General features: G+C 32.9%; 1 protein-coding gene and 1 pseudogene across 1 annotated transcript; both read right to left on the bottom strand.

Annotated features, from left to right (window-relative positions):
- Positions 1-703: 703 nt before the first annotated feature.
- Positions 704-2,556, bottom strand: LOC134271001 (von Willebrand factor D and EGF domain-containing protein-like; the record flags this gene model as incomplete). Its single annotated transcript, XM_062753270.1, has 5 exons — positions 2,419-2,556; positions 2,012-2,170; positions 1,596-1,776; positions 1,134-1,285; positions 704-907 (listed from the first exon to the last, which is right to left on the bottom strand). Coding segments are annotated over exons 2-5 (651 nt in total), but the record flags the coding sequence as incomplete, so codon positions are not given.
- A 14,439-nt stretch (positions 2,557-16,995) lies between these two features.
- On the bottom strand, positions 16,996-19,775 carry LOC134271000 (uncharacterized; annotated as a pseudogene).
- Positions 19,776-25,000: the final 5,225 nt, after the last annotated feature.

Here is a 25,000-nt window from a genome sequence, read left to right as displayed (position 1 = left end):
GATATTTTTCTATTTATATGGAATCATTCTCAGGTAGTGTAGATTCTACTTTGTTCAAATCATGACACCCATGGGGGTTAAAATTCAAGCCCCCCACCCCCAAGTAAACTTTCAGTTTTGATCTGATATATGTTTTTCCTAGTCGATGCGCTCAGGTGAGCGATGTGGCCCTTGGGCCTCTTGTATTTTGTGGTATGATTATTACTTTCTATTTTGTAGAAATCAGAGATATATGCATGAGGAGATTAGAAAAATAGACTGATGTGTATATTGAATTCGCAAACTAATTAAACTGCACTTTCAGAGCGCTTCACATCCTACTTCAAGAGTTTGTGTTTATTTCATAATTGTTGTATATTTGTTTGAGTGAAACGAATAAGAATATAATGTCCCTTACCAGCACAGAACTATTTCGGCAAGCAAATTAAGGAGCACAACCAATCCTAAATGCTTGACATTTACCTTTTTGAAAAGGCATTCCGAATTTATAGGGTTACTTTTTACGATGTTATTTAATAAAAAGGTAGCTGTTTAAATGAACTCCATGTGCTATCTAATGTATTTTTAAAAGATTACAAACAAAAGGAAATAATATTTTTGATACATAATTTTACATTTATCTAGCAGTCTGAAGGGGTTTGTATTGGCTATTATAAAAATGCAAATAGAAACATTCATAAAATAATTTAAAGTGACTTATTACCCGGTTCTGGCAAGCCATTTCTGCACCCATAAAGAAACAGAGTTGACAAACCGAGTGAAGTACTTCTAGATTTAGTTGGTTTCTGCTGGTGTTGACTCCATTGTTACTAACAGACAAACGAAAACTGCTCCCTGTGATATTAGCCCATGGGCAGTAAATATTTTCCTTGGTCAGATAATAACCAGGTGTTTTCACTTCCTTAGCCTTATTAAAAGAAGACAACATGTACTGGTACAGTGTATTTGAGAGGGATGAGAAAGAGAGTAAAAATCATTAAGGAGTGAGTGATCGAGAGATATCTGTAAATTATTATATCCCAAAAATAGCAAAACCTGGATTTGAGGTTGTATTTATATCCCTCACCAGTTAAATAAAAAATGTAGTTTTTATATAAAGGACACAACTTACAGAGGAATTTGTAATGACACACGAAATCTACACCATACACTGACAGTTGTTTGACTGGACCCTCATCAAGATCTATTGTAGAAGATCCCTGGATGTGATAAAGCTCTGGTGGACTCATGGCAGGAATAGAGCAATCATAACCCACGTATTCCTCGCCATCACAGTTACATATCCCTGTAATTTATTATCGTGAAAACAATAGCTTTAGAAATAAAACTGTTTCAGTCTGGTTTTATTTGTGATTGCTGTCTGGTTATTTTTGAATTTACATTCGACTTCATATTAAGGTAAAATTATAACATATTAAGATATTGTTTCTATTTCCAATTGTAAAATACATGATTCTAAACTAGTGATTCAATAAACAAAAAAGGATCAATTAGTGAAAAAAAACCCCAGAATGTTCATTCTTTATACAGTGTGTATGATGCAGAAGAGAAACTAATCACATTCCATGAAATTTATCACAGAGGATATACTCTACCTTCTCTGCATGTCCCATGTCCACTACAATCATTGGGACAAATGATTCCAAATTTGTCCATCGGTGGACGCCATTCTCCATCTACCGTCTCCCACTGCGTACTTTTGTAGATCAGGTCACTCTTACAATGATAGAGGATGTCTCTAAGGGTTTCCTCTGCCCAGCTTTTATCATCAGTAAGCTACAAATACATTCCGTTGAAACAAAGCATATTAAAACAATGACATTCGTGATCTTTTGATTATCTTGAGAGATTTTTTAAATAATCAATTTAATACTAGTGTCTAAATTAAAATTTCTTTATTTAATATATATAATTATATTAAAATTCATATCAAATTAATCCAAAATATGAATACTTATTAAATTCTTATATTGAAAATGAAAATTGCAATATCTTTTTAGAATCCCAATACCTTAATGTCGGTGACACAGTCCTGTAGGGCATTATTTACGTATGTCGACGAAATGTAACTCTTACACATATTTCCAGCGGAAGAGTTACTGACAAATTGTGTGCAATACTGCATTGCCTCCGCTTCAGTGAAATTACTGGGTGTAGGCCAGCTTCCAATCTGAAATATACCATTTTATAAACTTTCTTCATATTTTGTTTCCGTAATTAGACAAACAGATTGGACTACAAATCGAAATGCCCAGTTTTTCTTTTGACGATAACGGAGGCTTTGTTAAATAACTTAATTAAAAAAACAACAACACCATTCTACTGGTGTACATGATCATTGAAATATCTATCCATAGGATATATGTCACATAAAAGTTTGGGAGTTTTATTTGTAATTCTCAGGAAAAATATACAAACTGGTGCAGTATGGGAAGGGTTGTACTCAAAAGTAGAACTTGACGCCGACTCTTGCAGGAAGCACTTAGTGGTCTCTTCCGAGTTATTCTCCAATAGTTCAGCAGTAATATCTTTCCCTAGGAGGAAAAAAGTAATAGTATTGATCAGTAAGTGTGAAAACTAGAAACTTCATGATAGAAAAAAAGAAGGTTTTTTGTATTTTTTTCATACGCACGTTTGTTTTACATATACACATATTTTTATTGTTCATGTATTTTTATCGGAAATGTATACTATAAATAATGTTCACAACAATATATTCTATTTTTCCTTCAGTACATTTCAATTAATTTTTCTGCTCTTTTCAGTAACAATGATATCGTGGATTTGCCTCTTTCTGTTCCATTCTTAGTTTCCAATGCGGGGAAGCAGTCCTGTACTCGAGCCTCTACTGCGCAGTGATCCGCCCCATGCACGTTACAAACACAATAAGTGTAGGCTGGATCCGCCTCAAAGTCTTCAGGACAGAACCCTTTGTACAGGGACTGTTCTATTGTCTCATTGATTCTGTATCAATAAACAAGTCTCATCTTTATCACTGCATACTCATTTTACTTTTGTTATTTATGGCATTAAATGCCCCTATTCATGCATTTAAAGATGAATCTTCAAAAGATCGGAATCTTATTTTTTCCATACCTCCAGCTGCGAAAGGATCTCTCCGGATTGTTTTCAGCAAAGGCATACCACGACCCGTCTCTCAATATTCCGTCATCATAATTTATATTGTTCCATAGACCACACAGTCCTATGATATTTAAAGATTCCCAATAGCACAACGTCACTATATAGTTTAAAAAATTCCTAATGTATTTCTGTCTGTTCAAGTTTTACATGAAATAATCCGTTTGCAGTTCCAATATCATTAAATTAGATATAAATTTCTAAAAGACTCATAATAATGAAACACTTTAAAAAATAATATCTTGATTTATTACTTTTGGATGTCGTCGGTCGCAGACATGCACCAATACAGAACTTTCCGACAGATTAAATATCGCACTTTAGTCATGGCCAGGTACATTATTTCGACTAACGACATAAAAATATGTTAATTTTCATTTGTCTTTATAATAATTTTAACGCCTCTCAGAACTGGGTAAGGCAATAAACAAAAGAGGTCATATGACGCAAATGAATATTGATAGGAAGAAAAAGTATTATAATTTTAAGGACAGATGTTACAAACAATATGGATGCCTGGGTTGGTATATATTTTTGACCTATTTTCATTGCAAATGATGAAAATAATTATAGATTTTTAGAATATAAAGAAATTGTAAACCTTCTGTGATGTTCAAAATCTAACGTTCTGAAACCATTCTTATTATTCTATACAAACATCTTTCACTTCAAATTCCATCTTATGCATGCAACTTTGAATAAAAAATTTAAAACTACTCGGTGAACCATTTATTTTAATCATTAAAACATGACCCAAGTTGTTTTTTCCAAATTTTTTGACAAAATTTTGTTTATATTATCTGTCCTTTTTTTTAATTTATTTTTAAATGGTTTCTATTCAATGTACTAAAGCAATACACAATGACTTGACTTTATATCATTGAATATGTTTTAACTTCCTATTAAATTATGTATTCTTATGTTTAAAAAAAAAATAATGTGTGTTTCTCTAAGATTTCCAATGAAATTTAACAGGAAAAATACACTGATTGTGAAGATTGATATTTTAAATGTTTTCTTTCTGTCTATTCAATCTGGAAAAAAGCATATTTCTAGATCGTAAACACGTATTTTCATTTCTTACAATTCATGAAAAAAAATTGTTCTCTTTAAACATATTTGCTGAATAATTTTGTATTATTCAAATGCTTGCCTCTTGTATTTCGCCAGTCAACTGGTGTTGTTCTAATCCAGATGTTAAGGAAATTCGGACGATTGCCTTTGCCATTCTCAATAGTGACAACAGACCCATGAGGTAGATGAACCTGTTAATAATCAAGAAGACATATATATAATTTGCATATGATTAACCGGTAAAACTAATTAATGATATGTATATATATAATTATATAATGATATATAATTATCGTAATACGTGTTTTCAAGTTCGTTGTATACAAGATGTTTGCTGTACCCCCTTTTTTATCCTAGACGTCAAGCATTAACTTTTGCAGAAAATTTCTGGTCATTGGTGATCCAATTTAGGCCCAAGAACAGCTTTAAATAATAGATTTTAGAGGCAAATCAATCTACAAGTAATAGCAATTACAGTCAGCAGGGATGCAACACGATTGACTCCCTTTAAACCATCAACCTTAACGCTTCATATTAAAAATGATATTCTGAAGAAATCAGAAAATTCAAAAAGTTTCAAAAAGACATCTGACAAACGGGTCTTACATTGAAAATCACCTGAGAATGCATTGAAATTACAATTTTTTACATTATATTTTGTATATACACCAAATGAAAATATCCTCGTTCCTTTAGTTAGTTGACCATTGAGGTATAGCGTGATCTTCATGGGTTTAAAGGTTCCTTTCAGTACTGAAATTGTTGGTCCAAATTTGTCAAAAACAATTTACGTCATCGCCAAATTTACGGCTATGCCCTTTTAAACTTGCATTTCAGTTACAAGTCGCATTCCCCTCAAGAAGACAGTCACAACGGATAAAACTAATTCTGACCTAAAGTATATAACGATGGGTTATATTGTACATGTGGTCATGCTAAAAAGATTTTGTTTTTCCTATATATTAAGTAAAAAATTTCTGGTCAGTGTGATCCATTTATCCCACTTTAAATGTATTTTAGAGATATCAATCTACATGTAATAGCAATTACAGTTCCACAATATCTTTTTGTACCATCTTCGCTTCGTATTAAAAAATTTTCAAAAATCTTAAAATTCAAATTTTATTTCTAAAACAGTTTCTAAACGTTTTTAAAAAATCCAAACACTTAAAAATTTGAATTTTTTTGTGAGTAAACAATGTTTAAGTAGCACAGTGGTCTTCAAAGAAGATTTTCAAAGATTTTTCCTATATATCTCTATGAAAAATTACATCTATTAATAAGGACTTTACGGTACTGCACAGTTACAAGTGGCGTTTACCTCGGGGTCATTTTTTGAACAATATAGAATCTATGACTATCCTAGGATGCAAAAAAATAAGTTACAGCTTTTCTGAAAAAATTATTGAAAGAAGATTTTTAAGAATTATATTTAAAACAAAATTGATTAAATTCCCCTTTGTGCAGGGGACTTGGCCCTTTATTTTAAAAATTTATATTTCCCTTTACCTTATCTTTGTAACTTAGTTTTGTCAAAACTGTGTGGATTCATTAATCGAAGTGCAAAATATGTGAAAAGTTTACAGACGGACAGACAGACAGACGGACACGTAAAAATCTTGAAAACAGTTGAGCCTTCGGCTCTGGTAGCTAATGAATGGTTCACCGAGTGACAAAATGTTTACATTATACTTTTGTCCTAAAAATAAATATCCTGGTTCTTTAGTTAGTTGACCATTGAGGTATTTTTTGCGTGATCTTCATAAACAAAGGTTCCTACCCATCAAATGGCACTGAAATTGTTGGTCCACATTTGTCAAAAATAATGACGTCATCACCAGATTTTACGGCTACTGACAGTTACAAGTGGCATTCCCCTCATCGAATCGATAAAAATATTGTTCTGACCTAAAGTGGCAAGACGATGGGTACTTATTTTGTGCAGTATTTCTCTTGTAACAATAACAATTTGAGGTATCTAAATCATAAACAACTCATGTGTGATAATAAAAAGTACAAAATGACTGCATCAAATTGACAATTTCCCTACAGTAACTTCCGTTCTGGACTATATATTAATTCACCTTCCAAAAATATGTCAAGCAAAATACAATTATTGAAAGAATTTTAAGAATAATGTTTAAGATAATATTGTTTTTTTTGTGCAAAAGATGTTTATATATACCATAATTCTTGAACCTGAGATTTCTCCAAATAAATATGAAATTTAAGACTTCAGGAATGTTTCCAATCGTACCAAACAGTAATTGTTGTAAACAGTTGCATTTCTTAATAAAACATGTAATGAAATAGTTAACGATTTTTATCACAACGTACTTTGCATATTATTATATTTACATTACATTCACCTTGAAAAAGTTTAACAAAATAAGAAATGCTCATTTTAACTGATATTGAAAATATTGCAATACATATTGCAATTCAGCTTAAACTATTGCAGTATTAATATGTCGCAATACGAAATTCATAGCCGATACTTAGCCCTTAAATTTCATATCGTAAATTCAAACAAAATGGTTACATTCACTGAATATTTCCTCCTTTGAAAACCATTGTGGTTTATCAAGCAGTAAACAACACAATCATATCACCTGTACAGATTTCTTGAGCAGTGGCTCTTCCATTAATGAAACGTACAATGACATACATGTACATAGCAATGCAATTTTTCTGCTGAATCCTACTTTGAATATTTTTACAAATATATAAAAATAAACAATATTTTTGTCTTTGTTGGTATGGTATATATTGTTGCAGTTATTTGGCTTACACGGTTATGCATTTTCCTGCAACAAATGTAGCATTAATTTCCAAACTAACAACCTAACAAAGCAATGTATTGTTTAACTAAGTCTACATTTCTTAAAAACCTTAGGACAATTCTGTGAATATGTGGACTGTTGTTCTCTAGACTTCTTTTACTTATTCCAAGACCTTTGTTTTATTTTAAGCTTATTTGGATATATCGTGTTTCACTTGATTTTAAACAATCTTTGATGGCACTGTTTTTTTTTATTTTCATCGTGGAGGCTGGTTGTGAAGAGAGTTGAAATTGTACAACTTTATGATATTGACTATGGTAAAATTTCATTTTTTTCAGTCGATAAAAAGTAGGTAGCAACTGTTCCTTCTCCATGTGCTCTGTTCCTTTGAAGTGAAAGTTGCGGGTCCTTAAGGTGAGACCTTTTTAAGAATAAGAACGAGATGGAGGATTATGTTTCAGATTGATTGATTGATTGTATGTTGTTTAACGTCGTACCTCTCTTGAAATTTTTCACTGATATGGAGACGCAAATGTACAATATCTAGGCTTTGTTTTCTTGTAATTAAAAAAATTGGTACAATTATCGATGTAGATTTATAGGAGATACAGTTTAAAGTCTTCAAATTGGATGTTACTTTCAAACTGACATGAAATTCAGTTAAATGCATATTTTTTATTTTTCATTTTTTATACGCTTTGTATTTTTTTTTATCTTATTTTTAGATATGGTAAAAACGTCAAAGATAAAAACACAAAATGTCAAAAAAAAAACAGAAAAAGTTTTGAATGTTTATGCTCAAGTCGCACTTAGAATTTGAGCTTTAACAGAGCTTTAAATTGCTAACAAAATTATTTTGAACAGTGACATTTTACTTGCCTTCACAGACTTATCTACAATACTAGCGTTAGTTGATGTGTCATTGCATATGGTCTGCACAGAAATGTTAAGAGTTCTCCCTAAGTATGGTCCATCAAGTATTCTGTTGATAGCAGCGTTAATAAGAATGTAAACTGGAGTTGCCCAGTTTGACATCGTTATTGGAATTCCACAGAAAGGAGGCACTTGATGTGATAAGCTAAAATATAAATAGAATAAAATTATGTTTCTGTGTAAATTGGTCAATGTTAATAAAGAATATAGCAAAGGGTATTTTGTAATCTTATTTTCTCAAATAATGTGTTGAGATTTAATTTTCAGAAATTTCATGTGCTATTTACATAAGATATTTTTTATATTATGATTGTTCTGTAATAATAATTTAATTAAACGATTACCATTGTATCGCTGAACTTAATGTATCAAACCTTAACATGTAAATAGTTACAGAACTGTAGCATTGTTTTTATATTTTAGTCTTTGACAATATAACATTATGATCAAAGTCTAAAATATAAACCAAAACGCTACAGTTCTGCAGCAAACCTGTAAAGAATAAGAGCCATATTTTGTTGAAGAGTATCCGGACATGTTCGCTCTGTGTCTGTAAAATGTGTGAGTATCTTGACGTAGCAGCGGTTCACGGGTCTTCTGACTTCTGGCGGACAAAACAAAATGGGAGGAACCGGAAGTAGAAGTTTAATATTACCCCCTACTGTCCCCTCCCAGACATCCACCCTGGGTGTGTGTACCTACAAAGTTAAATTTGCAATCTGATTAATCTTCTAAGAGTATTTTTTTCATTGAAAAAGTTAAATTTGTTTAATTTAAAGGAATTATTTACATGAAATTCATTAACAATTCGGAAGACTTTTATTATAGCAGGTGAGCTTCATATACATGTATATTAATATCAATATATACAAAAATGGTATAAATATCTTCAATTATTTCATGCGTTTAGAATAAAATAGCAATTGTAAATATTTCTTTTAAAATGAACATGTTAGATAATTTTGCATTTAATGATTTAGTTTTGTTTAAAAGAAAAATCGGAGGTGAGAAAGTATTTTCATGAAGAATGGCTGAACTCGATATCTCATAAATCATATACCAATTATGTTGTTTTTTTTTTTAATTTATAAATGGTATATTTAAGATTATAAGATAAAGATTGTTTTAATGTAAAAGAAAAATAATCGAAGATTACTTCAACATCAGCTGTGAGAACATTGCTTTTGAATGGCTTTCCCAACGTCGTCTCGCAAATTGAGGCAAAACATGGCGTCACATTGCAATATGTCTGAAAAGAGATGATTTTAAAAACTTTTTTTAATCTGATCAAGTTTTGATTCTTCGTGTTTCTTTTTTTTAAGTTTTGAATAGTTATGCCCCTGCAATAGAATATTCGAGATTTGGGGTATATCGTTTTTGCCTTGTCCAGCTATATGTCTGTTTATCTGATTTCTTTCTGTCCACAAAACAATAAACTTGCCCTAACATTTGACTGGTTGGAGGTATGACTTTCAGGTGCATTTCTTGTAACACGAGCTTTTTTGGGTATATCAACATATTTGACCTTTTAAAATTGTCCTCGAAGTTTTACCCACTTTTGCATAAAAAACAAAAATAAATAAATAAATAAATAAAAAATCACTCTGATTTTGCTATTACTTTAAAACAGTTGGCGCTAGGGATTTTATAATTCACATTTGTATTTTTTGTACTTCTTTGGACAAAACTTTTCAATGGTAATAAAGATTTTTGACTTTTTGACCTTGACGCTTGAGATTGACCATAACTTTTGAAAAGTTCGTGCTTGGGGTTCAATATTTCATGTGTGTTTCTCTTATGGCTATTCCTGGGTACAATTAATTTGTACCTTTTAACCTTGTCCTTTGAGTTTGGTTCAAAAGATTTAACCTTGACCATAACTTTTGAAAACTTGATGCTTGGACTTCATATTTCATATTCAGACAAGTCTTTGTTTGAGTATCAAAATTAGTTAGTAATGGCCAAGGAAATAAAACTTGCATTTGAGAACTTTATCCTCCGCCATCAGCTGCCATACGGAGGCATCAGTGTTTAATAAGCACATATTGTTTGTACCAAAAAAATGTAGATACCCAAACTTTTTCTTTTAAAAGTTTAAAAACTTAAATTAACTTACGATGCAATCATATCATGAATTACTCTAGCAGTATTAATTTCATGATTTAATGTTAAAAGAAACGTTTACCGTTGAATCATAACTAAATAAATCATTAAAAATAACTTAATCGTCATTAATTTAAAAATTCCATAAAAGCTAAATTCCTCGACATTCTCTGTGTATTTACATGTACCTAAAGAGTATAATTCTGTTGATGAACTGTTGAGTTACTGTAGTAGACTAATTGTCATTATAAAAGAACAAATTAAATTTCGTGCACATAGGGCCTACATGATTTACATAAAAGGCATTTGAATTTTAACCAATTTGTATATATTGACCAAAATCATTTTGTTCGTATAAACAATAAGCTTAAATTTCTGTTTGTATTGCCACCAATCCCCTAACCACAACAACAGAGAACATCCTTGATCGTGACCTTCGTCCAAAAACTCAGATGTGCGCGAACCTTACAAAAACCTCCTCCTAGTTTACTAACCTTGACCCCAAAACCTCCAACTCCATAGTCCGATTCATCCATCAGTAAAGGTACAGTTCCGGTTGCGTTCACATGTACTTTGGCTTCTCTCTCGTCCACGAAAAACTGGACCTTGTACCAGACGTCATCTCGTACGATTCTGTGGAAATGGCAAAGACACATAACTGTATCGGCAGTGGAATCGTAGTAGAAATAAGTCCAGGGGTTTGCACCCAAGTCCGGTGCACCTAAGTAAAAGAAAAAAATATTTAACTTTTAGTACTTTTACCACGCCAGATCCAGAACAACAGCGAATAAAAAATTATCCCACCTGTGGTGTTCAACAGGCCCTGGTTTGTACAGTTTGAGTGGACCTTTGAGCTTGAATATTGTTCGTTATCTCCATTTATTAAATAGATCTTCATCATCATAAGTAAATAGGTTTGCTAGCTATCAAGACAAGTCGAGGAGCTGATGCAGTTTAAGATCACCAACTGGTTGCGGTGATAATGAAACTGCGCTCAAAGACAAATCAATTACACCGCACAACAAGTTCAACATCCAGTTTCTTAAAATAAAGAAGGGAGGAGGTCAACATTACAATAAACAACAAGTTAAGATTGAGGTACTAGAGTGTCTGGCAGAATAACCATAGAAGATGGGTTAAGCCTCATGACACCTAGAAGAAAAAGTATGCAGTTGCGTCCTAGGAAAGAAGAAGCACAAATACTGGAGACAGCAGTGTCATGTGAAAAGTGAAACAAAGAGAAGATTTGAAGCACCGAATCAATCACTGTGTCCAGCTAGTGTCAGGATACGAAGCAAAAGGAAAAATCCAGAACAAAATATTGTAGGCCAGAAAACAAGTCAAAAAGAGTGCTAGGAAGGACTAGAGACAGTTTGTCCATGGCATGCTTGCTGAGCCAGAGAACAACATGAAAATGCTTAACGAAACAACCAGACATTGTCGAGAAGGAATGTGGAAACCAACAGCCCAGTGAGGGACAAACAAGGCAAAATTATTACTGACGATGTAAGACAAAGAGCTAGTTATGTAGAACACTTAAAAGAAGTTCTAAATCGAACACCACCACTCAGTCTTGCAAGCATACCACAAAAAAAAAAAAAGAAAAACAGCACTTCAGTATGGACATATTTCTAGTTTCCTTATAGTATAGGTATCTTTTCCTCAATGCAATACATTTGTGATTAAGTAGAAGAATAATGAAGGGTAAAGTGATGGATTCGGCAATATGGTATTTGACGTAATATATTCTTCCATCGTTAATTGTTTTCTCATGCTGCATATGTAAGGTTATAATAGAATGGTTTCAATATTCTATACAGATTTCATACAAAATGTACCGGTGTGTCTTAAATAAAGCTATTAATTAATTTTTATTTAGGTCATTTTATTTTTGCTTTTTGAAAAATATACATACATATATATCGTTTACTAGTATTTTATCGACACTATGACAACAGAAAATCATATTAAGACATTTTCCAACTCTTTAGAACATAAAATTGCATGTAATAAACTTCAACAGATATAAAGTTAAGTTTAATTAAATTCTATTGTTTGTGATTGTGTTTCTTCTTTGTGCTCAGTAATATCTAATTTTCTAATTTTATTTGGCCTTGTTGTTACGTAACGAAATGTTTTTGGAAGATAATTTGTAGTACAAATATTGATTTAAAGATATATAATTTTTGGCATTTCTAATAATATGATTTACAGATATAGAAACATTTATCTGATGTCTTTTGCAGGTGCATTTTTTCCTACCTTGACCCTGCACACTTCCACACATCAGAATTCCCAAGAAAAACAGCCTTATCATGATGCCTGACTATGCCCGAGGAACAACATTGGGTTCCGTCATTTTAGATCAAAAATAATTTTCAAAGCCTAGCCATGTTCTAATTTATACCTAGGTTACGTTTCTTCCTGGGTGGAGTTAGCATGGTTAATAAGAATATCTCAATTTCATGCATGAGTAATCAGCTCACTTCAAGCATATAAACATATCTTACATTACACTATTTCAAACATAATGAAGATGTAAAGAGCGTTGTGTGATGTACATGTATATCACAGGAAATAGGAAACATTTTAGCTAATCGTGTTCAAAACAAACAAATCGTATCTTATCTTGGGAACATAAAAGAAAATTCAATAAGGTCCAATAAAAAATTAAATCAAAATTTTTGGTTATATATAAATACATAATAAGAAAAGCTTCTAGATACGAATTTATCGAAAAAAGCTTAAAAGATGGTCAAGCATTAATTAAAATTATTCCAAAATTTAGTTCACCATTTTGTCCTTTTCAGAATCCTTGTACACTCAATATTTGAATAAAGTCAGAGTAACATACATTATTTTCTATCTAGCTTGTAACACGAGCTTTGATTGGTTACAAAGTCGGGTGTAAATATCCGTGCACCCGACTTGAGCCGGGTGTAAATAAAACGTGACGTCACAATGCATACATTCTCTATGATAAATATAAAGCTAAAAATCATGTTTACAAAGCATTTTTATGGGTACAAAGGAAATAAATTCGTTATCCAGGTCCAATCAAGGGTGTACGGTTATTTACCCACACACTTTTGTTGTATTCCATACACCCTTCGGCCTCAGGGTGTATGGAATACAACCCGGGGTAAATCCCCGTACACCCTTGATTGAACCTGGATAACTAATAATATTCCTCAACACAAGTTTTAAGTAGTAGAAATACCTGTGTCTCAAATAAAATTATTTTACAGCTTATTTTATCCAAGTAAAATTTATCCAATACTAAAAATTTTTAAAATGATGTGGCATTTATTCCCATTCATTTTTGAGTAGATCTTCAGCGATCATTCAGTAACCTTTTTTTAAACTTACAAATGCATCAGCTATTGTTGTTTTAAAGAACATGCAAATTATGATAAATCAAGACGTGTTTACCCCATTATTACACTTACACAAGTCCGAAATATCTGAAGTTTTTCCATTCGGTTCTGACGTTTTCCTGGTATGTAAAATATCAAAATCGTGGGGGAAAAAAACAGGACAACGTCAGATATTTCGGACTACACTTACACGCACACTTTTGTACATTTTTCATCGTCAAGTTTAAGGCCATGTTCTTAGCACGATCAAATATTAAACGACTGTATATTGAGTGTCTTGTGCATCTGATCATTACAGAGGGTTCATGGTGGTTGTGACGTTTACTTCTTCCAGGCAACTGATCCCATTTCTAGAATTTCTGGAGGTTTTACACCCTATTCACAGATTTGTATTATTTGAAGATTATTTTTTTGTTCGTCACTGTTTGTTAAATTCGCCTTTTTCATATATACTCAATTATTATATGTTTTAACGTGCAATAATAATTGTACAAAAGAATGTTAAAAATTCTGAGATGTATGTAGAATATTCAGATGGGACTTGTTTATAAATTTGTACGATTATCTTCATCAAAAAACAAAAATGATTATTTCTTTAAATGAAAAGTAATCATATATTCATATAGGGGCTTAGTCTGTGTTCTACTCCAAACTATAAGTGGAATAAAAATATTATATTTCTTTAAGATAATGTTTTTCTTTAAAGGGACATGGACACAGTTTCAACTGATTTTTATTTTACCAATTTTAATGTTTACAATTCTTCATTAAGGTAATTCAAATGATCAGCAAAATTTTAACATCATTTGTTGATTTACAATGGATATACAGAACTTAATTTTTTTCATAATGTAAGCAAGGTTCCTGCCTTGTTTTTGTTTACATAAGGAAAATATCATATTTACAACAAAATCATATTCAGCAAATCACTAGAAAATGTCTAATCGTATTTAGAATTAACTTCTTTTTGGAAAAAATCGTACTTTGAATATCTGCATGTTCTTTGAATGTAATTAGAAATGCTCACTGTGCTGAAATCATGAACTTATTAAAACCTACGTAAAAGCATTTGCAATTAAAATACTGTACATGTAAGTGAATGGGCAAGTGCGAGTATTTAAGATAAAGTTTTTCTTGTTTTGAAACTATTAAACTAAAGATATCTTTTCCAGTATTTTTTCTATCCAGACCTTTTACCCTGCTTACTAAAACAGGCATACTTTACAAACTCTTTTTATTTAATTTAAGTGAACTTGAGAGGCTTCTTATGATATTGGGTGTATATTGAATCAAAGATCAGTTAAAATTCAGAAGCTTTACTGTAAGATAATCTCCCTCCCACCCTATATAGCTATCACTTTCCCACATTTATAGAATGACCTTAAAGTTATAAAATCATCACGTCTTTCTGGATTGGGGATTGTTCGTCTAAATATTCATAATATTTTATTTACATTCGAGAAATTTATAGAGTTTAAACACGACAGAAATTAATGTTCAGATCCTACAGAAAAGTTTAACAAAAGGCTTGCATATTGTCGTTCAAATAGGTGACCTAAAATTTAAGAAAAAATTGAAACACAATTATTGAAATATTGACATGATTTTTTGGGGGGCCGCAGTTAACAGACTTCTTGTGGGTGTTTTACTTTTTTTGCATGGTATTCCGAGTAATTAAATTTCTTTAGCAATAATTAAATCCATTTAGATTTTTTTTAAACAATAAACTTAAATTAGCACAAAGAAAAAAGGTTTGTATATAGACTCAATTGGTAGACACCCTCATGTAAGAATACAAAATAATAATATATTGAAATATATTTAACTATTTCTGCAGGTGCGCTTGTATTGCTAAATGATTTAACATATTTCTCGGGCTATTATAATTCACCTCAAATCTATACTTTCATATCTGTATTCAAATCCACTATAAACAATAACCTAAAAACCTCCAATAGCAAATATCATCCTGACTTGATCTGATCACTACAAAGTGTTTTTGGACTCAAAAGCAAAGTCAACAAGTACACAGAATATAATTTTGCAAGACAAAGTACTTGAAAAATTTTAATTAATTCAAAATGTAATGTGACATCAACTGACAAATAAGTTGAGGTTACATGGAATACATAAAAGATTCCTGAAGTTTGAAGTCGTAATAATAATCTTGTTAACAAATACAACCTATCATAGGTTTTTATTTTGTCTGATTTGTTTAATACCCATTGTAAGGCTTTTCTTTTATAAAATAAAAATCACCTATGGAATATTCCGCCCACCTGATACATAAACTGGGCGGGGTGACCGGTTTGCAGGGAATACTTACTCCTCCTAGGCACGTGATTTCGGGGATCCGTGTTTTACCCCTGGTATGTCTTGTTTACAGATTTGAAAAGTTTATAGATTTTATGAGTTCAATCACTGTCCATTAACGTTAGATTTTTTCATTTGATATTAATAAAATGTTTTTGAAATCTGCATTTAATTAGTTCAGTGTTGGTTTTTTTAGGTGTATTGGAAAGAACGGATTTAACAGTATTTCTTGCTTATACAGTCATTTAGGGTATTCCGAATCATCTTTTACATTTTTACTGCAAACGATTTCATTAACAGGCTTACAACCGGTTGTTTGGTATTAATGGAAAGGTGGATTTATAAGTAAACAAATCTACTTTACAAAGCGAGCTCATCTTCGATACAGCGACCTTGAGGGCAGCTATATTTAGACCACCTTTTTAGTGTATTGCGAGTCACTTCCGGGTATTTCGAATCACTTAGTATACAGATCAAAAACGGTCAGAAAACAACATTTTAATAAATAAATTTGTTAGTAACATAATCCAACGACCTTTTAATATAAGAATTATTTTCCGTGTGCATGTTGGTGTTTATTTTTAAAGTTGAGAACTTCTCTCTAAAATCACTCTTTAGAAACACATGGGTGGATCGTACAGGGGAGGCATTTGATTCGTGGCACCACCCCCACCCCACCTCCCAAATATGCATATCTCTAAACATAAAAAAAATATTTAATACTAATCACTGATAGGTTTTATTAAAATGTAAAACAATAACAATAAACAATATACTTCTTCGAGTAAGTTCTAACAATAAAAAAAGACTTATCTGAGTATTTTAACAATAAAATTCACTTCTCTGAGTGTTGTAAAACATAAAAATAAAAAATATTAAAAAATATAAATTTGAAAAGAAAAAAAATATCTTATATACTCTCTCTCTCTCTCTCTCTCTCTCTCTGAGGTGAATGTATTGTACAAGTTATGTACATGTAGGTATCATTCATACAGTACACATATTCAATAAAAAACAAGCACAAAAATGGATAAGATAAAAAAAATATGGAAAACAAACCAGACTTCCTTCAAAATCAGTACATTTTGCAGATTATGTACAAGAATTTTTATAAATGCAAATATTTAGCAAACCAAACTCTTGTAAAACAGGTTTAATCTTACATATAAAACAACTGAAACTGTGTTTTGAATAAATGCGAGAAAATTCACAATTTAACTCAAGAAGACATACCGAAAATCAATTATGAACACCATTTCCAAAAGATTTTTTTAGGATGTGGGCACCTCAATAAGTTCAATAACTTCCTTTTCTGGCATGTCTTCAAGATGCTCCTGGATGATTGTTAAAGCAATATGAAAATTAGTTGGACATACTCGGTATGTACATGGAATCACTACACCTCCTCCTTTCTCGAGCATAGGAGGCCAAGGTGGGAAACTTGGTGTAGGAAATCCAGTAACTATTGCAGAAATTTCGCCCCCAGCATCCATTACATATCTAAATGCACTGGCCACACCTCTAGGGACATGTCCACAGGGTAGACCCTCTATATCTTTCAGTTTTAGGCCCCTCTTTTCATCTGTAACTGTTTCTTTGAGATCAGCAGGAACATTATCTGGAATCCATACCAAACAAGCATCAGGATCATGAATATTCGTATATTCCCTATCAACTCTAAGCGGTACTTGATTGGACTGTAATGGCTTTATTTTAAAGTCATGATATCCTTTAATCACGCAATGTCTTAACAAAATTTCCCTCTTTGGCTGCTCTGATAATTGTCCTTGACTCTAAAAATAAAAAAAAATTAAAGTGTCACTTTCAAACATGCAAGAAAGTTAACTCACGGACAGGGAATATACATATAGAGAGAGAGAGAGAGAAAGAGAGAGAGCAAGAGCAAGGGAGAGAGACAGAATATAATAATGATAGTTAAGTTATAGTTATTATAATTTAGTATACAAAGCTCCTTACAAAACAAGTATATTTTGTCATCATAATCATTGAAACTTTAATTACCATGTTTAATTCATGACATTTGTGCAAATTTGACATATGAATATGACAGATTCCTGAGATATTGCATCTCTATTCCATTGATGGTCATCTGGAATGCATGCAATGTGTTCCCAACGCTGACATTTCTCACACTGTATCCAGAGTCCTGGTACAGATTCATCAGCATGGCATACAAAACATACGTCAGATGCCAAGGAAGATTTTGAAGCAGATGACAGGACTGGGTTTGCAGTAGAGGAAGATTTCAGCACCCTCTTATTTGACTTTGAAGAACCCTTTGATGGTTTATTCACTTTCCTTTTGGATGGCAGGGTGTGAATGTTTTTAGCTTTCTCTTTGGATTTGAGAAATTTCTCCTTAGCTTTCCTCTCTCTCAATGCAAATTTTTTGGTTTTTTCCAATGACTTTAAGCCCATCTTCCTGATAGAGTCTGTTGATGTCAAATTGTCTGGTAATTCATCTGCAAGTCTTTTTCTGTTTGTTTTCTTCAATTTTACAGTTGGTATTTTAACTGCGTCTTTGATATGTGGGGAGATTTCATCCGGAATTGATGCATGTACAGGCAAACCAGTATTTTCTACCGAATCGTCACTACCCAGTGCACAAACTGCTTGGGCAAGGATATCCAAGCCTGAATTTTCTTCAGCATTCAGAATGGCTGGTTCTGTGCTAGATGTAGATGGAATGGATGATGATGTGGATTGTGCTTCATAAGGAATCGGAGGAATTCCAATGGAAGATGATGAAGTTTCAACTAGTAATTTTTCTTCATATGTAAGGGCAGGCTTAAGTCTACAGTCTGAAATCTTAGATCTGTCTATTGGAAACACTCCAGAAGAAGCAAAACTTTTTTGCACTGTCAATGGTTTGTAGAAATCTAGAAATGCCACTTGCAAGTGTCTGGCAAAGGTTTGTTTGCGTACCATATCTTCAGGATGTTGTTTGGTATGGGCTCTTAGGTGTTTGTACCAGCTCTTTTTCAAGGGCCCATAAACTCCCACATCTAATGGTGCATCAAGTGAGTTGCATTTCTCACTAATCTGTAGATCTCTATCCCAAGATCTTTGGCCATAGAAAAGGATTCCATGTCAACATGACTCCCTACGCTATCAATCAGTAAAACAATTGGTCTCTCTTTCACGGCATGATTATGAAGATGCTTTATAAATTTTCTGAAAGTTTCTGCATCCATCCAACCCTTCTCTGTAAATTCTGCATGAGCTTGTCTGTGTGAACCAGCCAGTAAGTCATAGGAAGCTGGTTTAGGCTTAGAAAACACAAAAAATGGAGGAATTATTGTACCCTCAGCATTTGCACAGTACATCACAGTAACTCTCTCTTTGCTCCTCCCCCCTGATACATGTGGAACTGGAGCTGCATTTACCTTTTTGGCTGGACCTATCACCTGACCAGATTTGGATCCCATTGTAAATCCAGTTTCATCTGCATTATATACTCTCTCAGGTTTGTCCAGGAGATGATTGTCAGACATAAATATTTTATATTTATCAAACCACTCATCAATCTCTTTCACAGTCACCTTGGCTCTAGAGATTTCCAGAGGTGTTTCAGTTCTTTTTTGAATTATGTGACTGTTTCGCCTTAAAAATCCATAATACCAATCCCAACTAGGCCTGTCGTCTTTAAATGGATTTTCCCTTTTGTCCTTTTTCATGATATTTTCAACGAAGTCCAGAAACTCTGTTGGACGTAACCCCATTCCTCTCTGTGCCATTTCAGACAAATAATTTGCAAATGCTTCCTCCTCGGCTTTCTTAAACACAGGCTTTGGACCTCTTTTACTGTCAACATCTACTTTTCCTGATGTTCTTCTTTGGAGAAAAGAAAAAGAGAGATTGTTTTCTAATGCTGCTCTTCTAATTGACAACTTATTTTGATTCACCTGATATAAAGCTTTCCTAACAGTCTTGTGTGGCGATTTATATTTCCTGGAAACTTTGGCTGCGAGTCTTTGTGCCGGACTTTTAGATGGGGTCCAGATTTCTTTGCGTTTCTTAGTTCTTCCCATTTCTATATCAAAACAATCATCAAATATATTTACATACTGTTTAATTTGCAACAACAGTGAATGGGGTTGGCTAAGGGTGGTTATACTCATTAAATTTTTTTAACAAGCCCTCCCCCCCCATTTCCACATCAAAACATTTTTTTTAAAAATAGTTCAAGACAAACCATCATCTCGCCCCTAGATCAAATTCTGCATAAAGTGCACCCATGTCATACAGTGCATGTGTGTATAGTGTACGTATATACAGTAGGTGTCTTTGATATATGTAAATGAAATACTGTTTTTAAATAAAAGGTCCATATAAACCCAGATTAGTCTATAATAGATATTATTCACTTTATTCCCTTGGCATATGAAACTACAAACTAGGGTGCATCAGCCTGTGTTTGTGTGTGATGAGAAATTTTGAGTGCACGTATACTTGCGTGATTCGAAATACCTTAAACTGTACGGGGTTGCAAATGTGATTATAACTTTTGTAACTTTGAAGTGTTTTCAAAAATATTTAATGCTCTTAAAAGCTTATAAAATTGCCGTTCTTTTAGTACTAAATATGACATATATCAACCAAAAACACCGCTACTACAGCGCTGGGAAATGTCAAACTGCGTTTTCTGCAAGGGTATTTCTTCGACAAGGATGTAGCGAGTTCATTAATTAAGTTGTTGATTAATTAATTAATGCATGGTATTTATGATTTTATTTCTTGGAATTAATTATATGTACCTTGTTGATGCTGACTGCGTTGTTGTCACACGTGTGAAGATGTGGTATAAAGTACAGCGATAAGGTAAAGTCCCGAGGGTTGCGAAACCCGCAGTGATTCGGAATACCCCAAATGACTGTAGTGCAATTATCAGAAAAAGGGAAGATAATTTATTTAAATTTTTTTTTTTCATAATAATATTCCTGCATGATTAATATTGATACTGGGAACTTTTAACTTTAATTTTAAAAATAATGACCTCAGTACCCCGACTTTTTCAGTGATAAATTTTTTTTCTCAACATTAGTATTCATTTTAATTTTTGCCCCTCTATTTGGGTAACAGTAACTTTTTACTTGGGGCAGGTAAGTTGAAAGCTGCCACTAGCCCGTGGGAAAGTACTTGATTTTTTTTCAATTGCACACCCCTGTGTACTATAGTTAAAGACATTGGGTACAAAATATAATAGAAAAAAAGGAAACTTAAAAATTTTTGCCACTAATATTATTTATATTCGCTCGCCTCACAATTTTGAAACCTGAAATAAAAAATAATATTTGTAAAATATTTTCGCTCGCCTCACTTTTTATTTTTGAAAATCTGAAGAACTATGTTACAAATTGGTGTGGCCTAGGCATTTTATATTTGACATGTGAATTGTCTGCAACAAGGTGCTTTCAAGGATGCTATAATTTTAAACCTTTGACCTTGACCTTCATGTTTGACTTAATTTTCAAAAATTTAGCCTAGGCATTTTATATTTGACATGTGAATTGTCTGCAACAAGGTGCTTTCAAGGATGCTATAATTTTAAACCTTTGACCTTGACCTTCATGTTTGACTTAATTTTCAAAAATTTAAACTTTGATGATTACTTTTAAGGTACTTGGACACAGATTTGAAGTTATTATTTTCTCTATAATATTATGACTCATATATTTTAATAGCATTTCACACAAAAATTAATTAGAATCTCATTTCAGTTAAGTCGTAATATTATAGAGAAAATATTGACTTCAAATCTGTGTCCAAGTACCTTTAAAATTTAGAATGACATTGATAGGGCATACGTATTTGACCCTACATGCCATTATCCATCCATCAAGACACTGAAAGCTGGGGACTGCAACTCTGAGAACTTGCTTGTTTACTTCATATACTGAATCAATAGTATTGAGGAGAGCTATTCAATTTGATCAATTTTAATAACTCCACTGTTCAAAGACCAGAAGAGCTTAATATATATGTTCTTGTAAGGTGTCTGTTGTCCTTTTGTCTGTAAACAAATTTTCAAATGCTACTCTACTCACGAATGAACTACACTAAGATACATTATTCTGTTTATCAGTTTTTAATTTCAAAAGGGGGTAGAGTAGGGTCACAATATAGCTATGAGTTCAAGTTTTACTTTGAATTATATTAAAAAATCTTTAAAAATCTTCTCCTCCGAAGAACCACTGGGCCAGAAAAGCTGAAATTTGTGCGGAAGCATCCTTGAGTTGTGTTTATGTTCAAATCATGACCCCTGGGAGTAGGGTGTGGCCACAATAAGGGAATCCAAGTTATACATCTCAATGTATAAGAAAAAAATTAAGCTAAAAAATCTATATAAGTTTAATCTTCTTAAGAACCACTTGGCCAGAAGAGCTACACCTTATGTGGAATCATGCCCTGATAGTGTATATTCAAGTTATTCAAATCATGACCTGCTGGGATAGGGCGTGACCACAATAGGGAATCCAAGTTTTATATAGAAATAGATAGGAAAAATCTCTAAAAATCATCTTCTCAAGAATCACTGGGCAATAAAAACAATGTCCTACATAAGAAAATGAGATCAATAATTTTAAATAATTTTGATAAGCCCTGAAACTTTATTTTTTTAATGCGAGGATTTTGAGCCCATCAAAATTACTTGAATGTGAAAAGAACAACTTGTGCAGCTTTTTTCTCTCTGTGTATGACATCAGTAAAGCCACGTACTGTTCATTGCTGTGCAGCGTACTTACATGTATACAAGGGTAGTCTAATAAAATTGTGGACAAAAGACTTTCTCGAAAAATAATGGGTGCACTTAAAGCTCAAATTATCAGCAAATATATAATTGTGTATTTATCATATTTAAGTGCATCTTAATTTTTAGCTCTACTGGTCAGAGACCAGAAGAGCTTATGCGATAGTAATGCGTCCGTCGTCCGTCCGTCTGTCTGTCTGTCTGTAAACAATTTTTCAAAATGCTACTCCTCCTACAGCTTTGGTTTGATTTCAATATAACTTGGCACACAAGTAGACTACACTAAGATACATAATTCTGTGCATCGGTTTTTGATTTCGATTAACGGTGTTGCCATGGTTACTAAAAAAGAAATTTCTGTTAATTTTTTTCAAAATGCTACTCCTCCTACAGTTTTGGTTTGATTTCAGTATAACTTGGCACACAAGTAGACTACACTAAGATACATAATTCTGTGCATCAGTTTTTAATTTTGATGAACGGTGTTGCCATAGTTACTATAAATAGAAATTTCTGTGAATATTTTTGAAAATGCTACTCCTCCTACAGTTTTGGTTTGATTTCAGTATAACTTGGCACACAAGTAGACTACACTAAGATACATAATTCTGTGCATCGGTTTTTAATTTTGATGAACGGTGTTGCCATAGTTACTATAAATAGAAATTTCTGTGAATTTTTTTGAAAATGCTACTCCTCCTACAGTTTTGGTCCGATTTCAATGTAACTTGGCACACGAGTAGACTACACTAAGATACATAATTCCCTGCATCGGTTTTTGATTTCGATGAATGATGTTGCTGTTGTTACTAAAAATAGAAATTTCGGTGAAATGCTTTCAAAATGCTACTCCTACAGTTTTGGTCTGATTTCAATATGACTTGGCACACAAGTAGACTACACTAAGATACATAATTCTGTGCATCGGTTTTTGATTTTGATGAACGATGTTGCCCTTGTTACTTAAAATAGAAATTTCTGTGAAATGCTTTCAAAATGCTACTCCTCCTACAGTTTGGTCTGATTTCAGTATGACTTGGCACACAAATAGACTATACTAAGATACATAATTCTGTGCATTGGTTTTTATTTTGATGAACGGCAAGGATAATTTCTCTATTTATTGCTGTATAAACCAGTAGAGCTACAGTCTCGAAAGAGACTTCTGGTTTTTGGATAAAATATATACAAAAATAAAGATTTTATAATTCTTGAATGTGTACAGGGTACAGTCCTATGGTGCACGATTAAGAACGCAGGGTTTCACTACAGAATACACAAGTAAATGTTTCAAAGTAAAAGTGTTAGATGGATTAGATTACTGTAAAAGTACTTTATTCCATGGGGTCATAATTCCGTGGAAACAAATTTTCTATACAATCCACGAGTATGAAATTACTGATTTGAATTGTTATGTCCTTAATGAATCTTTAGTATGCTATGACAAATTTCCGTGGAAAATTGTGTCCGCGTACAAAGCAGAAATTACCGTATAGCGGGTTTTCTTGGCGGGTGTAAAATTTGGCGTTTTGCCTACTCAAAAGTATGGGAATATTTTTGGCGTAATTCATTTTAGCGGACGTAGGGTTTCACCTCTTTGCAGATGGACACAAAAAAAGAGTCCTGACTATTTTAGCGATTACAATTTTAGCGGATCATCATCAAAACGCCAAAATAAGCCAAAACTAGCACCCGCTATACGGTAATCCCTAGCGGAAAAAAGTATGTCTACAATAATGGCATGGTGAAAATTATCCTACTTTTGTTCCACTATCTATTGGATTGTCTTTTGAGGCATTTGCTTTATTTTTTTAAGTTTCCTGAGCATTTAAAAGGTGGAAGGGATAAACACAACACACAAAAAATGGAAACGTTTGATGATGTTATGGCACACTAGAGTCTTAGCAATTCAATTTAATTTAGATGTAGTAATGACACCTTAGGAGACTTTAAAGGAACACAGAAGAAAAAATATAAATTGGCGTTTTCTTCATGATTTTTTTTATCATTAGTCCCTGGGGTAAAATAAAACATACAGACAAACATATGGTGTGAACAAGTGACTCTGTCACTGCAGACGTGTAAGATTGCCTATTTACCGGAGTAGTATAAGGGGTCCCGCTAGCCCGGAAGATTCTGATTGGCTGAGAGAAATCATGTGATCAGTTCTGAGGCTGAGGGGGTAAGTGGGTCAACTGAGTGCAGTTCTAACCCTAACTAACCCTAACCCTAACTAACCCTAGCCCCCTAACCCTAACCCTAACCCCCTAACCCTAACCCTAACCCTAACCCCTTAACCTAAGCCTAGCCCCCTAACTAACCCTAACCCTAACCCTAACCCTAACCAACCCTAGCCCTAACTAACCCTAACCCCCCTAGCCCTAACTGACCCTAACCCCTAGCCCTAACTAACCCTAACCCTAACCCTAATCCCCTTAACCCTAGCCCCCTTACCCTAACCCCCTACCCCTAACTAACCCTAACCCTTATCCCTATCCCTAACAC

The sequence above is a fragment of the Saccostrea cucullata genome, unplaced genomic scaffold (assembly GCF_032062105.1).
Source record: "Saccostrea cucullata isolate Sc308-1 unplaced genomic scaffold, CSIRO_AGI_Scuc_v1 ctg7853, whole genome shotgun sequence".
NCBI lineage: Eukaryota > Metazoa > Mollusca > Bivalvia > Ostreida > Ostreidae > Saccostrea > Saccostrea cuccullata.
This window is presented reverse-complemented; position numbering and strand designations above follow the sequence as displayed.